General features: G+C 42.7%; 4 protein-coding genes across 9 annotated transcripts in view; 1 reads left to right on the top strand and 3 right to left on the bottom strand.

The window, feature by feature from the left end:
- The window catches only part of ZNF609 (zinc finger protein 609), a 211,597-nt gene extending 211,263 nt beyond the window's left edge, over window positions 1–334 (bottom strand). For all 3 annotated transcript variants that reach the window (XM_081829550.1, XM_081829551.1, XM_081829552.1), the window contains exon 1: window positions 212–334. The gene's annotated coding sequence lies outside the window, so the exon portion shown is untranslated. The remainder of the gene's footprint in view (window positions 1–211) is intronic.
- The window catches only part of CSNK1G1 (casein kinase 1 gamma 1), a 269,186-nt gene that overhangs the window by 18,303 nt on the left and 237,682 nt on the right, over window positions 1–13,201 (top strand). The window lies entirely within an intron of this gene.
- LOC102731775 (estrogen receptor-like) overlaps window positions 1–13,201 on the bottom strand; it is a 464,527-nt gene that overhangs the window by 356,662 nt on the left and 94,664 nt on the right. The gene's annotated exons all lie outside the window — the stretch shown is intronic.
- Window positions 5,728–13,201, bottom strand: part of TRIP4 (thyroid hormone receptor interactor 4) — a 63,583-nt gene continuing 56,109 nt past the window's right edge. For all 4 annotated transcript variants that reach the window (XM_006734860.3, XM_081829554.1, XM_081829556.1 and 1 more), the window contains one exon: window positions 5,728–6,053. In XM_006734860.3, coding sequence (XP_006734923.2) covers window positions 5,986–6,053 — 68 coding nt within the window. In that variant the 3' untranslated portion in view covers window positions 5,728–5,985. The remainder of the gene's footprint in view (window positions 6,054–13,201) is intronic.

The following is a 13,201-nucleotide window of genomic DNA, read 5'->3' as shown; positions in this document are numbered from 1 at the left end:
TTCACCCCGCGCCCCTCGACGCCCCCTCCCCCACCCACGCAACGACCCCCCTCCCCCCCAAACACACCTTCCCCTCGCTCCGCCCCGGCCCCCCAACCCCCACTTCCTCCGTCAGGCGCCGCTTTCCCCGGCCCCCTCAGCCCCGGCCCCCCTCAACGCCACGGCCTCTCTCCTCCCCCAGCCCCGGCTCCACACAAAGCTTCGGACTCACCGCGCGGCCGGTCCCGGGAGCCGCCACCTCCGCCCGCCCGGGGCCCCGGGCCGTAGAGCCGCCGCTGCTACGGGGCCCAGGCCGCCATCCGTTCCCGCGGCCCCTCCCCCCCACCCCGCCTCAGCTCGGACTCTCCGCCCCCTCCCCGCGCCGCTCCGCCCCGCCCGGCCGGTGCCGCTGTGTCCGGGGCCACGGGTCCCTCAGCCGCCGCCACCGCCGCCGCCGCCGCCGCGATCCGGGACAACCAGGGCCGCCCCGAAGACCCGGAAAGTGGACTGCCGGGCCCTCGGATCTGGATTCCGGGCTGCTGTGGAGTCTGGAGCGGGAGTGCGCCGGGGAAACCCGGAACCTGGATGAAAGAGCCAAATCCTGGGTCTCGGAATGCGCGGTCACACGGAGCCCGGATTAGAGTCGTAGCTCTGGGAATGCTGGAAAACCCGGCGAGCCGGTTAAACAGAGATAAACTCGAAGAAACCTGGATTGGAGAGCTCGAACCTAACGCTCTCCCCTCGTGGAAAGAACTCTCGCTGGACCAGACTTCCTCGCAGAGAGGTCTCTGGGGAAGTATCATACCTTAAATACAGGACACCAGTTCCGTAGGTGTCCTTCCACCGTGGGGAGAGGAAAAGGCCGTTAAGGGGTCTGAACGTGAACATCCACAAAGAACAGAAGAGCAAGAATAGCTCATAATGGTTTCATCCATTTTATCCTTTGGTTCAGAAAATTATCAACCCCCTAATTTTTTTATCCTTTGTTCTCCAGTTTCTTTTTCTTGGGATTACCACTTGTTTTTCTCTCCAAAGTACCAACTTCTCATCTTTCTATATCCCTTTTCATCTCACCATCCTATATCGCCAAATCTTGCTGCTTTTTATTATCTAAAAGCCCTATTCTGTCCTTCTCCAACCCACCATTCTGTTTCTAACGACTGTAACTTTTACCTTTCCATATCTGTCAACTGTGATTGTCCAGCGCACTGCACGGTAGACATTCAGTCCGTGTTTACGTGAACCCTCCCACCCACCTCTCACTTGTGAAATATACTCTCCATGACCTTTTCCCTAAAACTTCCACCTCCTTCCACAGTAAAGAGAAATTTCTTAATTCTCAAGGCTCCCCTTTCTTAGCCCCTTAACTTATGTCCTTCCTGTGTCCTTGATCATTTTAGCTCTTCAGTTTTTGTCTTTCCTTTCCTCCCTTATCCTGAGGCATCCTTCAACAGTGCCACTCAAAATAGTGTGTGACTTGGGGATACAGCCAGATAATAAAACCCCTTTACTCTCCACACACACACACACACACACACACACACACACACACACACACGGTGGGGGTGGGGTGGGGGGCTAAAGATGAACACTAAGCCTGTCCGGCCTAGGAAGAATAATCTCCCTTTGGCCCACCAATATTTAACTTGTTCTAGTACAGTACATGTAGGGCAGAACTGATTCTGGGTGACAGCACACTTCCAATCTCTACTAGGCAATGTTACAAGTGAGGATTCACTACTTAGCACGTAGAGAAAGAGTAGGGTTTGGTATTTTAGACTTAGATGTGACTTAATTAAGAGTTAACACTCAAGGGGCGCCTGGGTGGCTCAGTCGTTAAGCGTCTGCCTTCGGCTCAGGTCATGATCCCTGGGTCCTGGGATTGAGCCCCACATCGGGCTCCCTGCTCAGTGGGAAGCCTGCTTCTCCCTCTCCCACTCTCCCTGCTTGCATTCCCTCTCTCGCCGCGTCTTTCTCTGTCAAATAAATAAATAAAATCTTTAAAAAAAAAAAAAAAAAAAAAAGAGTTAACACTCAAGCAGTCATCTTCTACTGAAGAGCATGACCCTACCATTGGGGAGGACAGGACTACAAAAATAGGGAAAAGAAGAAAATAAACAGTACTATAGTGAACCTCAATTTTTAGCCAAAGTTCTCAAGCTTGAAAGAACCACCAAAAATTTTTAAGTGATGTCCTGTACACTGAAAGAATCTTAAGTTTTGACTTCCTGTTCCTCTAGACCAGGGGTTGGCAAGTTATGGCTCACAAGCTCACTGCCTGTTTTGGTATGTCCCATGAGCTAAGAGTGGTTATTACATTTTTAAATGGCTGAAAAATAATCAAAATAATACTTTGTGGTGTGAGAATATGAAATTCAAATTTCAGTGTCCATAAATAAAGTTTTATGGGCTCATAGCCACACTCATTCATGTATGCATTATCTATGAATTCATTTGCACTGTTAACAGCAGAGTTGAATAGGTGTTAACAGAAATTTGTATGGCCTGGAAAGCCTAAAATATTTACTATCTGGCCCTGTACAGAAGAAGTGTGTGGACCCCTGCTCTGAATAAGCACTGTCCAATCGAATTTTTTGCAATGATGGAAATGTTCTATATTTGTGCCCTCCAGTTCAGAAGTCACTAGCCACATGTGGCTGTTTGAACCTTTGAAATTTGGTTAATGTGACTAAAGAACTGAATTCTTAATTTCATTTAATTTAAAAAACCACAAGTGGTTAGTGGCTACCATATTAGACAGTACAACTCTAGACTCTTCTCAAATCTTCTGTATCATTTTTTTGCCCTTTGTGCCAACATCTTACTCCCTTCCTGTGTCACAACTCTATATGGATTCTCAGTTCCCCCAGCGCCCTACCCCCAGCCCTATTTATCTGACTCCAAGGTAGAATACAACATTTACTGGGTTTTCTTTCTGAGCTCTCCATTGTCACAACTGAAATCTGATCAGTTTACCAAGTTTCACCCCATGTATTAATCCACATTATGTGCACACATATAAATGGACATTTACACAAGTTTCTTTGTGTTCAAGGATGGAACTGTGCTATGTTCTTTCTTCTCTGCGTGAGAGAAGTAGAAAAGCCCTCCACATGCTGGATCCCTTGTTGCTGCTGGAGCCTGTGATATGGATCACCTCCCTCCAAACACATTCAGAGAAGCTCAGAACAGCAGATGTATACTTGCTATTTGAATCTCAAGGAAAAAAAATCCTTCATCACAAGCCTTTCTTTCCTCCCCCTAGGCCTAATAAACTGAAGTTAGTTGATTTCTCTAGTTTAATAGATGCTTGCTTTTTTACTGGCCTTTTTTAGCTGGGCAAGAGAACAACCCCAACACTGTCTCAATCTTGGCTAGGAGTTCTAGCAAAAGCATTAAAAAAAATTTACCAAACTAAATGAAATCCACATAAATGGGCTTTAGTAGAGACGCAGTTAAAATGGAAAGAGATTAAATAAAAACTTATAACTTTGTAATTACTTGTAAAAGTAATCTTTAAAGTCTAAATTTTTCACAGCTACACCCTAGGAAAAATGGGTTTCTGTAAACTTTCAGCCTAAAGAGAAAAGGGGGGACACCTAGTTCCCTTTCCCTAGATTAGCTATAGCAAGCAAAAAAAAACCCAAACCAAAACAAATGAACAAAAAAACCTTACTCCATTCCAAACATCTGACTGCAAAGCCAGAGTCTCCTAAACCCTGACAAGAAAGTATCTAGTTTCATATATATCCCACTCTGAGCTTACATAATTGAGACAGGGACCTGCCTAGAAAAACAAAAACACTGAATCCTTTAGGTACTATACAAATTGAGAGTCACTGGACCCAACCATCCAAAAGGGGGCGCCGATAATATTTAGGCTGCAAAAGAAAACCAGCTCAGAAATGTGAAATTTCCCTCAGGCCAAGCTGTCCCAGAGTTAAAAGGGTCAGTGCAAAGTGTTGTAAAGCACCGAGAGGCAATTCCTGGGCGAGTTTGTATTCAGGATGCTAGGAATTTCCACTAGGCTTTAAATTATGCTATTCATCACTGAGCAACTGAGGACCATCTACCCCCAAGTCTTTCCCACACTTCCTCCCCAGTGTCCTACAAATAAAAGACAGACCTTACACCATCACCATGTGAACTAAAGACAGGCTTTCACAGTCTAACCATGAAAAGAAGTTTCCAAGTTACTCTGCCATTTACTCATGTGGCTCCAGCTGCATATTTTGGATGCTGAGGTGGGTTCTTGTAAACTTGTAATGTTCTTGTAAACTTTATCACAGCACACAAAATGGTCTCATAACCTGATCTTGCAGGTCCTGATGTTTTTCTTTAGGCATGCACACACAATCTATCCAGGTGAAAAAAAATCAATCCAGACTCCTCTGTGCTTGAGCTGTCATTCCCGTAAAAAGGCAGAAAACTTGTTGGTGTTCCCTAGGCCCTTTACCTCCTGCCTTTCAGTTTTATTTTGGTATTCGGAAAACCAGACAATTCCCGTGCAGAGTTCATGGTACTACTGCACGGTAAAATATTAACCCAGCGTGTCTTCATTAATAGTACTAGGGTCTTCAGGAGACCAGAATGAAATTTTTTTTCCCCCTAAAGAAGTACCATTAGCTGTTCTTTCCACTTTCTCTACAGAAGTTGAACAGGAAAAGAATGAGAATACTGCATGTCTGCATTACCGGAACAAGAACTGGGTGGGTTTTCCCTGGGAATCCAGAGTGATCAGGCCCCACAAAACCAGTGCCTAGAGCTATGCAACAAGCAGGGTTCACAGTTGAGTGAACATCAATGCATATGAGTGCAGGCATTTCAATGCAAATACATGCTGAATATGAAGGATTAAAGAAAGGGGAAATTAATCTTTTTCATAACACAGGGCACTTTTTTTTCTCTCCTGTGCGCTCTCTTTTTTAAGTCATGCACACAACTGCTGGAGGGAATCCAACTTCCCTAGTGTGGTGGTGGTGCTTTATAAAAAGCAGAACATACACATTTAAGACCATGAATTTCCTGAGGATGCCAGCAACTGAGATTCTGACAGCTCTACTGAACAGCCTCAGAAAAAAAGTGCTTCACTAAGTGGGGCCAGACTGATGAGTGAAAATCTCATTTCAAATCAACCTTCTATTTTTCCAAAGCTCATAGCTTCCTGAGCTGTGGATAGTTTAAAGGGTTGGGTTTCAGCATTTGAGGGTATTTGAATACATTTACTGAAGGGACTTTATTTTTTAGTTTGTTTCTAATTGCCCCATCCAAGTGGTGCTTTTGCAATACCCACAACAATAAATAGGGCAGTTTCATGCTGCTTTAACAGGTGGCCCTATCTCCTCCCAGTCTGATCCTCTTATGTCCTAACATCTCAAACCAAAGAACAAAGTGGCAGCACCCCTTCAGGTCATCCCTTAAAAAAAAAAAATCTGCCGAAGAAGGTTATTCAGCTTTTGAAGACTGTTCACTTCAAGAGATGTTGGACGAGAGCAAAAAACTTGTTAAAACCCCTTTCTGTCCCATCACAGGTTTGTATTAAACACAGGATTCCTCAAACATCCTAATACTCCAACCAGGCTATTACTTTGAAAAGAAACTTTAAAATTCAAGTGGTCTCTCAAAAAAATTGTTAACCTGTGTTAAGATTTTCATAACCTCAAATCCAAGCCTCAGAGAGGAAAGTAATTTCCAACTTGTTCCTTTCTCTTCTGATACCATTCTGAGAGAAATGTCAAAGACCTAGAATTTTTAAAATAGCATTTTATAAATAATGTATTCAAAGATTTTGACCTACTACAGAAAGTAAGAATCCTACTCTTCAAGAAAAATATACAGATTTAGGAAAAAAAAAAATATACAGATTTAGGTAAGAGTTTAAATTCTGAGAGATTCAAGCCTGATGCCAAGCCTTTAGATTTCTAATGCTTCCATTCCAAAGGACCAGTGGATAGCAATTTTAGTACACAAAACTCCACTATGCTGTATAGTTCCTTTTCTCCTGGGTCAGACAGCTTTATTCTGCTTCATTAACCCCTTCTTTGCTCCTTGATGGATCTTGGAATCCAGTTTCCCTGTAAGGGAGAAAAAGAAGCCTCATTATTTATTTTTTATATTTGCAATGCAAATCTTTCATGGCCTCCCAGGTCCTCTGGTTACTGTGTTCCTGTCACATTCAATTATCTTGCTTCAGGACTCAGATACTTTCAAACTTCAGAGTTTCATTCTGTAAGAATGAGGAAGCAGTGGGAACACTGTTTAAGGACACACAAACGTGGTCACGTGCATGTGGGGGTGCGTGCGCGCGCGCACACACACACAATGAGTATTCGCTTAAAGAATCTAAATAGTTAATATTTCTAATTTTGTAGCTACTACAGAAGAAACACCACGGTTTTTCAGGATGTCTGATGCTAAGGCAAGTTTTTAAAGAATACTCACATTATAATAAAGGAAGGCATTTCACACAGTGGGAAACTCATTCCTCTGACCTGTTAACTGGCTGAGCATAATGCATGAACCTCCCTCACAGTGAGAAAAGCAGTTCAGTTCACCCCTTTTCTGCCTCAGACTTAATAGGGGGAGTGACCTGCAGCAGTGGAGTAGAATCCACATGAATGCTTTACTGACAAAGGGCCCCTATCACCAGCTAAGAAGGGCAAAGGTCATAGGCTGTATGACTCCTCTTAAGTGTTAAAGTTAGAAAACAAGCAACCTTCCTGTCCCAGGTGACCCTAATGAGAGGTACTTCAGTGATGTGGTCCCTGACCTCTGACTCCTCAAATCTACCAGGACAGAGTTTGGTTCAGTGGTAGCAGCCTTAAGAACTATCCATCTCATGAAAACAATCCTAACAAAGTTCTTGTCTGTCTTGCACATTGCTTTCCCCCACAAAAAGTCTCAGTTAAGTCAACAGTGATGTTGACACTGAACTGAAACAGAAACAGGTCAGTTCAGTCTCAGCACAAAAAAAATAAAGACTAACAAATAAACAAGGAGCCCCCCCTTCAAGGACAGCCAGGTGTACTACAGCCCACACCCATAACTGCCCCCATATATGTTATCATGAAAAACCTGGGGCAAGTCATTTAGTCTCTCTAGACTTCAATATTCTCATTTCTCTGACTAAAATAAGAATATGTGTCTTGACTACTGCAAAAGATTGTGAGAAAAATAACATCAACCTCACAAGTTTCCCTGTTTTCTTAAATTTTGTTTTCTTTTCCCCCTTCATGTCTCTAGAGGTATACCTGTCTCTGGAATAACATTACTTCTCAGAAACCATCCTTCCTCAGAAACCATCACTAAGCAATGCCCAGAATGCTGTCGACAATAGTCACAATGCTGTTGATTTTAATTTGGGCTTTAGAGCACAGAGTATTCCCAGGGATTTAGGTGTCTTTCATCCTCCAGGCTGCCCAGCTGGAAATCCGAACACGTGCCAGCAATCTGGCAAAAAGCCCTATTACAAGGCACATTTGCCTTTGTATCTCTAACACTACCATAGTGGGCGCCAAATGGTAGGTGCCCAATAAATGTTTTCATCAAATCAATTAAAGAAAATAGACATTACAAATTTCAAAACCTTTGAATTATAAAGACTAAGTAACCAAAATTAGCAGATATCAGATAAACATAAGAGTATCCATTGTAAAGGTGGTGGTACCCAGAGGTATAAAGAAGTACTACATCTCATTCAACTTTTTAGGGCAAGCTAGGGTGGAATTCAGAATTCTACCTAGGACTCTAGACTTCTAGTTCTCTGTATTGTGTAAGTTAGAAGACTAAGGTCCTAGCTGTAGTTCTGAGACTACCTAGCTGTATGTGAGGAAGTCACCTAGTCACTCTCATCCTCAGCTTTTTCAATTCTAAGAGGAAACTGGACTATGTAGTACAGAAGGCTCCTTCCAGCTCTGATATTGTGCCTTAAAAATGAAACATGATTGGAATAATTTGTTTCTGAGGCAATCTGGTAAAGTGAAAAGAACAGGAAAATTAGAGACAGAAAGATGTGAGCAAAACACAACTTCTATAAACCTATTTACTCAGCTGAAAAACGACAGGAGGAAAAAATTCCTACTAACGAAGTTGAGAGAATCACAGCCAACATTAAGTGCTTTCTCAATACCAAGTACTGTGTTAAGTTTTTTTATATACACTAAGTCATTTAATCCAATAACTAACTGAAATATTGTATGTTAAAGTGCCTCATAAACTCAAAGTTCTCTGAAAAAGTAAGGGTAGTCATATTGATGGTGAGGCTTGGGAGTTTTGTTTCTTACTTATGGTCTCAGTTTATAACTCTAGACAAGTCTTTTAACTACATGGGGGCGCCTGGGTGGCTCAGTCGTTAGGCATCTGCCTTCGGCTCAGGTCATGATCCCGGGGTCCTGGGTCGGCTCAGGTCATGATCCCGGGGTCCTGGGATCGAGCCCTGCATCGGGCTCCTTGCTCCACAGGAAGCCTGCTTCTCCCTCTCCCATTCACCCTGCTTGTGTTCCCTCTCTTGCTGTGTCTCTCTCTGTCAGATAAATAAATAAAATCTTTAAAAAAAAAAAAAAAAAGAAACATTATCTTCTTGACACTCTCAAAGCTTCACTGTATAAGAACATTCCAAGTATAATCTTCAGAAAACTCCAGTCTGATTGTGAAAGTCCTCAAGTGAGACCAGCTCAGGAAAGATCAACCCAGAGGAGCAAAGCACTCAATGGGTAGGCAAACTAATCCCTGGTTTCGGAGGTGATGTCATAAAATGGAAAACTAAAAGGAGGAAAGAGATATAGATAGAGGAAGAAGGGACTTCCAGAGCATTCCCAGGGATGCAGAAATTCTTTCATTCCCCTAGACTGCCTAAGAAAACCAGCAATCTGTGCCAGCAGTCTGTGAACTCCTTGTAAGTAAGGACTTCTCTGCATGCATCCCTAACATCTACCACAATGACTGCCAATAGTGGCAATTCTTGGGCCAGCTACAGGCCATGAAGGCAAGGGACTGGGGCTTCCTGCATGAAGAAGCAGTCATCACAGTTGCCCTCAGACTGCAGAAACTCTGAACTCCGAGTTCTAGTTCAGCCTTGTCTTTCAAGACTTGGGATCTGGACAGTTAACTACAGTAACATACAGTATACTCTCTTAAACACAGACTGGTGATGTTTAGTTTTGGTATTTCCCCAATATTTTTACATTTAGTAGCTACAGCATTTCAGTGTTAACACATCCTCAATCATGGTACCTAAAAGAAAATCAAATGCATGTGCAGCAGACGGACAAGATGTTAAAAGGGGAAAAAGTATTTGTCATCAGTCGATATAACTCTCATAGGGATTTTCACATGCTCTGCGTAACATATAAGGCAGTATTTGCATGAGTTTATAGAGCATGTAGTTAATTTAAAGTAAAAAGATTTCCTTTATCTCTTTCAGCATTTAACCTAGATATTCTACTATACTTTTTTGCATTTCCTAATTTGAGCACACAGCCAAGTGATCATATTGCATATTGCTCTTTTTTGAATTATTTCAATTTCAAGAAATATAATTATCCCTCGGTCAAGCAAGCTCAAGTTTATGTCCAAAAGCATAAACCAAAATATCTGCCTTTACTTCCAGGTATGGATTGAATAAGGAATGGGAATAAAAGGTACAGCATAGAAAAATACAGTTAATGATATTGCAATCGTATTGTATGGTGACAGGTGGTAGCTACACTTATGGTGGGCACAGCATAACGTATAGGGATGTTGAATCACCATGTTGACACACCTGAAACTAATGTAACGGTGTGTCAACTATACTCAAAAAATTTAAAAAATATATATTTAAAACCTTAATTTAAAGCATATAGATATATACATATATATATACACATGGTACAACAGGTAAATTTCTAAAAGCTTATTTGCAAGTCAGAGTTTGGAACTTGGAATATATCTCATAGAACTAATCTATAGAAGATTCCTAAGCCATCCCACAAAAGAAAAACAAGAATAAAAACATTTAAGTCATAGGGCTGTAATTGAAGGAGAGTATATTATTAATACTATGGACCTTAACCACTTAGTATAATGACGTACCTAGAAGAAAATGTGAAGCATTTCAAATTAAGAGCCGAGTATGTATTTTCCCCTGTGGCAGTGGGAGTAAAGACTTTTTCCAGCTGTAAGCTACTGAAGGTAGCTCCTTCGGCCTATGGGAAGAAAGTTCTGGCAGACTGTAAGATTTTTACTTTTTACTTTCAATTTTTTACTTAAATTCAATTTAGTTAACATACATTGTATTACTAGTTTCAGGGGTAGAATTTAGTGATTCATCAGCTGCATATAATACCCAAGTGTAAGATTTTTAGAGATGATAAAGAGGAATGAAGGATGAAGGAATAAAGCACTATAAGGAATAGAAACTTCACACCAAACTAAATCCTCAGGTAAAACAGAAATTTTTTTTTTCTGGGGAGCCTGGCTGGCTCAGTCTGTAGAGCATGTGACTCTTGATCTCAGGGTCATGAGTTCACAAAGGCCCCATGTTGGGCATGGAGCCTACTTAAAAAAAAAAAAAAAAGTTCCTGAGATACACAGGGTCAACCCATTCTTTAAATTTCGCTATTTTTTTTTTTTAAAGATTTTATTTATTTATTTGACAGAGAGAGACACAGTGAGAGAGGGAACACAAGCAGGGGGAGTGGGAGAGGGAGAAGCAGGCTTCCCACGGAGCAGGGAGCCCGATGCGGGGCTCGATCCCAGGACCCTGGGATCATGACCCAAGCCGAAGGCAGACGCTCAACGACTGAGCCACCCAGGCGCCCCATAAATTTCGCTATTATTTCTGACCAGTGTTTCACCTTGTCTGGCCTACCATGGAAGAAGCTACAGTCTCACAATTTCTCTCTAGTCCTGCTGTCCCTGAAAGAAGCATACAGCCCATTTTGGCTTTTTAAACCTTTTAAGAACAGAAACAATGGGGAAAAGACAGGAGTTTACTAAAGTTCTCTCCTAAGAGCATCACTCCCCCCACACCCCACCCCTCATTAAACCTAATTGAGAAAAACAGGCCAATATATGTACTGAAGGTAGATCTCTGGGTAGATAAAGTACTGGAGTAAAACATTTCAGAAAAATATCCAAACTCGGTTTACACATTTTCTCACAGGAGCTTAAGCAGCAGGTAAGAACCAAGATAGGGGAGGAAGCTAAGAAAAGGTTATGGGGACTCAAGAACAAGTAGCACTAGATATGGGAGAGAAGACCTAAAATCTTTGCCTCCTACCACCAGTGCTGCTATGGGTGCCTAGAGTAAGGTGAGAATGGAACAGAGAGGGATAGAATGCCACAACCAAAAAAGAGAAGAAAAGAGAGATTTAAATCCTAAATAGTGGAGGGGCACCTGGGTGACTCAGTGGGTTAAGTGTCCGACTCTTGGCTTTGGCCAGGTCATGAGATCGAGCCCTGCATTGGTCTCCATGCTCAGCGAGAAGTCTGCTTGATATTCTCTCCATCTCCCTCTGCCCCACCCCCAGCTTGCTCTCTCTCTCTCTCTCATAAAATAAATAAATAAAATCTTAAAAAAAAAAAAATCCTAGGGACACCTGGGTGGCTCAATTGGTTAAACATCTGCCTTCAGCTCAGGTCATGATCTTGGTGTCCTGGGATCGAGTGCCACATAGGGCTCCTTGCTCAGCGGGGAGCCTGCTTCTCCCTCTACCTCCTCCTCCTCCTTGTGCTCTCTCCCACCCTCTCTCACAAATAAATAAATAAAATCTTAAAAAACAATAATAAAAATAAATAAATAAAAATCCTAAATAGTGGAGGGGGCGCCTGGCTGACTCAGTCAGTGGACCAAGCAATTTTTGATCTCGGGATTATGAGTTTGAGCCCCACATAAGGTGTAGACATTACTTAAAAAGAAAATCTTTAAAAAATAACAAATAAATAAACAAATTCTAAATAGTAGAGAGGAAGAAAAAAATTTCCAGGGCCACTTAGCTACCAGCTGGTATACAGTCTGAAGTAAATAATATATGTAAGTCAAAGGCAAAATGTTCAGATTTTCTGATATGCAGGAATCTCAGGAACATATGTCTCATAAATCATGAGGGTTGCCTGAATTTTGTGATGAATATACATTTATCTAAATTCACACTCCAAGCATTTTGTGATCAAAAACAGTATTATTCAAAGTGTAGTTAGCTGAGCAACAGAATCAGTATCACTTGGGAGAGGGCCCAGAAACCGGTGTTTTAACAGCTCTCTAGGTGATTTTTATTTACAGTACAGTTTGAAAAGTACTTCTCTAGGGGCGCCTGGGTGGCTCAACTGGTTAAGCATCTAAGTTCAGCTCAGGTCGTGGTCTTAGGGTCCTGGGATCCAGCCCAGAGTCGTTGGTGAACAGAGAGCCCACTTGTCCCTCTGCTCCTCCCCCCACTCGTGCGTGCTCTCTCTCTCAAATAAAGTCTTTAAAAAAAAAAAAAGGGGGCGCCTGGGTGGCTCAGTCAGTTAAGCGTCTGCCTTCGGCTCAGGTCGTGATCCCAGTGTCCTGGGATCAAGCCCCGCATCGGGCTCCCTGCTCAGCGGGAAGCCTGCTTCTCCCTCTCCCATTCCTCCTGCTTGTGTTCCCTCTCTCACTGTGTCTCTCTCTGTCAAATAAAAAAATAAAATCTTTAAAAAAAAAAAAAAAGAAAGAACGAAAAGTACTTCTTTATAGAACAGGTTTATCAAATGGCTAGTTGGTCCCTAAGGTACAGGGTGAGGTAGAGTTGTGCAAAGCTGAAGACAACGCTTGCCCCCAAATCATCCAGTTCACACAACGGGAAAGCAGTGCCACAGAGGCACAAAACAGTACCTGACATGAGCGAATGGGAGGGTTGTTGAGGTTGTTTTTAAAAATAAGCTAGGCAGAGGGCGCCTGGGTGGCTCAGTTGGTTAAGCGACTGCCTTCGGCTCAGGCCATGATCCTGGAGTCCCGGGATCGAGTCCCGTATCGGGCTCCCTGCTCGGCGGGGAGTCTGCTTCTCCCTCTGACTCTCATGCTCTCTGTCTCTCATTCTCTCTCTCTCAAATAAATAAATAAAATCTTAAAAAAAAAAAAATCCTTTAAAAGATTTTGTTTATTTATTTGACAGAGAGAGAGAGATAGTGAGAGCAGGAACACAAGCAGGGGGAGTGGGAGAGGGAGAAGCAGGCTTCCCGCCGAGTAGGGAGCCCAATGCGGGGCTCGATCCCAGGACCCTGG

Source organism: Leptonychotes weddellii, chromosome 9 (assembly GCF_054177405.1).
Source record: "Leptonychotes weddellii isolate Sample4059 chromosome 9, ASM5417740v2, whole genome shotgun sequence".
NCBI lineage: Eukaryota > Metazoa > Chordata > Mammalia > Carnivora > Phocidae > Leptonychotes > Leptonychotes weddellii.
This window is presented reverse-complemented; position numbering and strand designations above follow the sequence as displayed.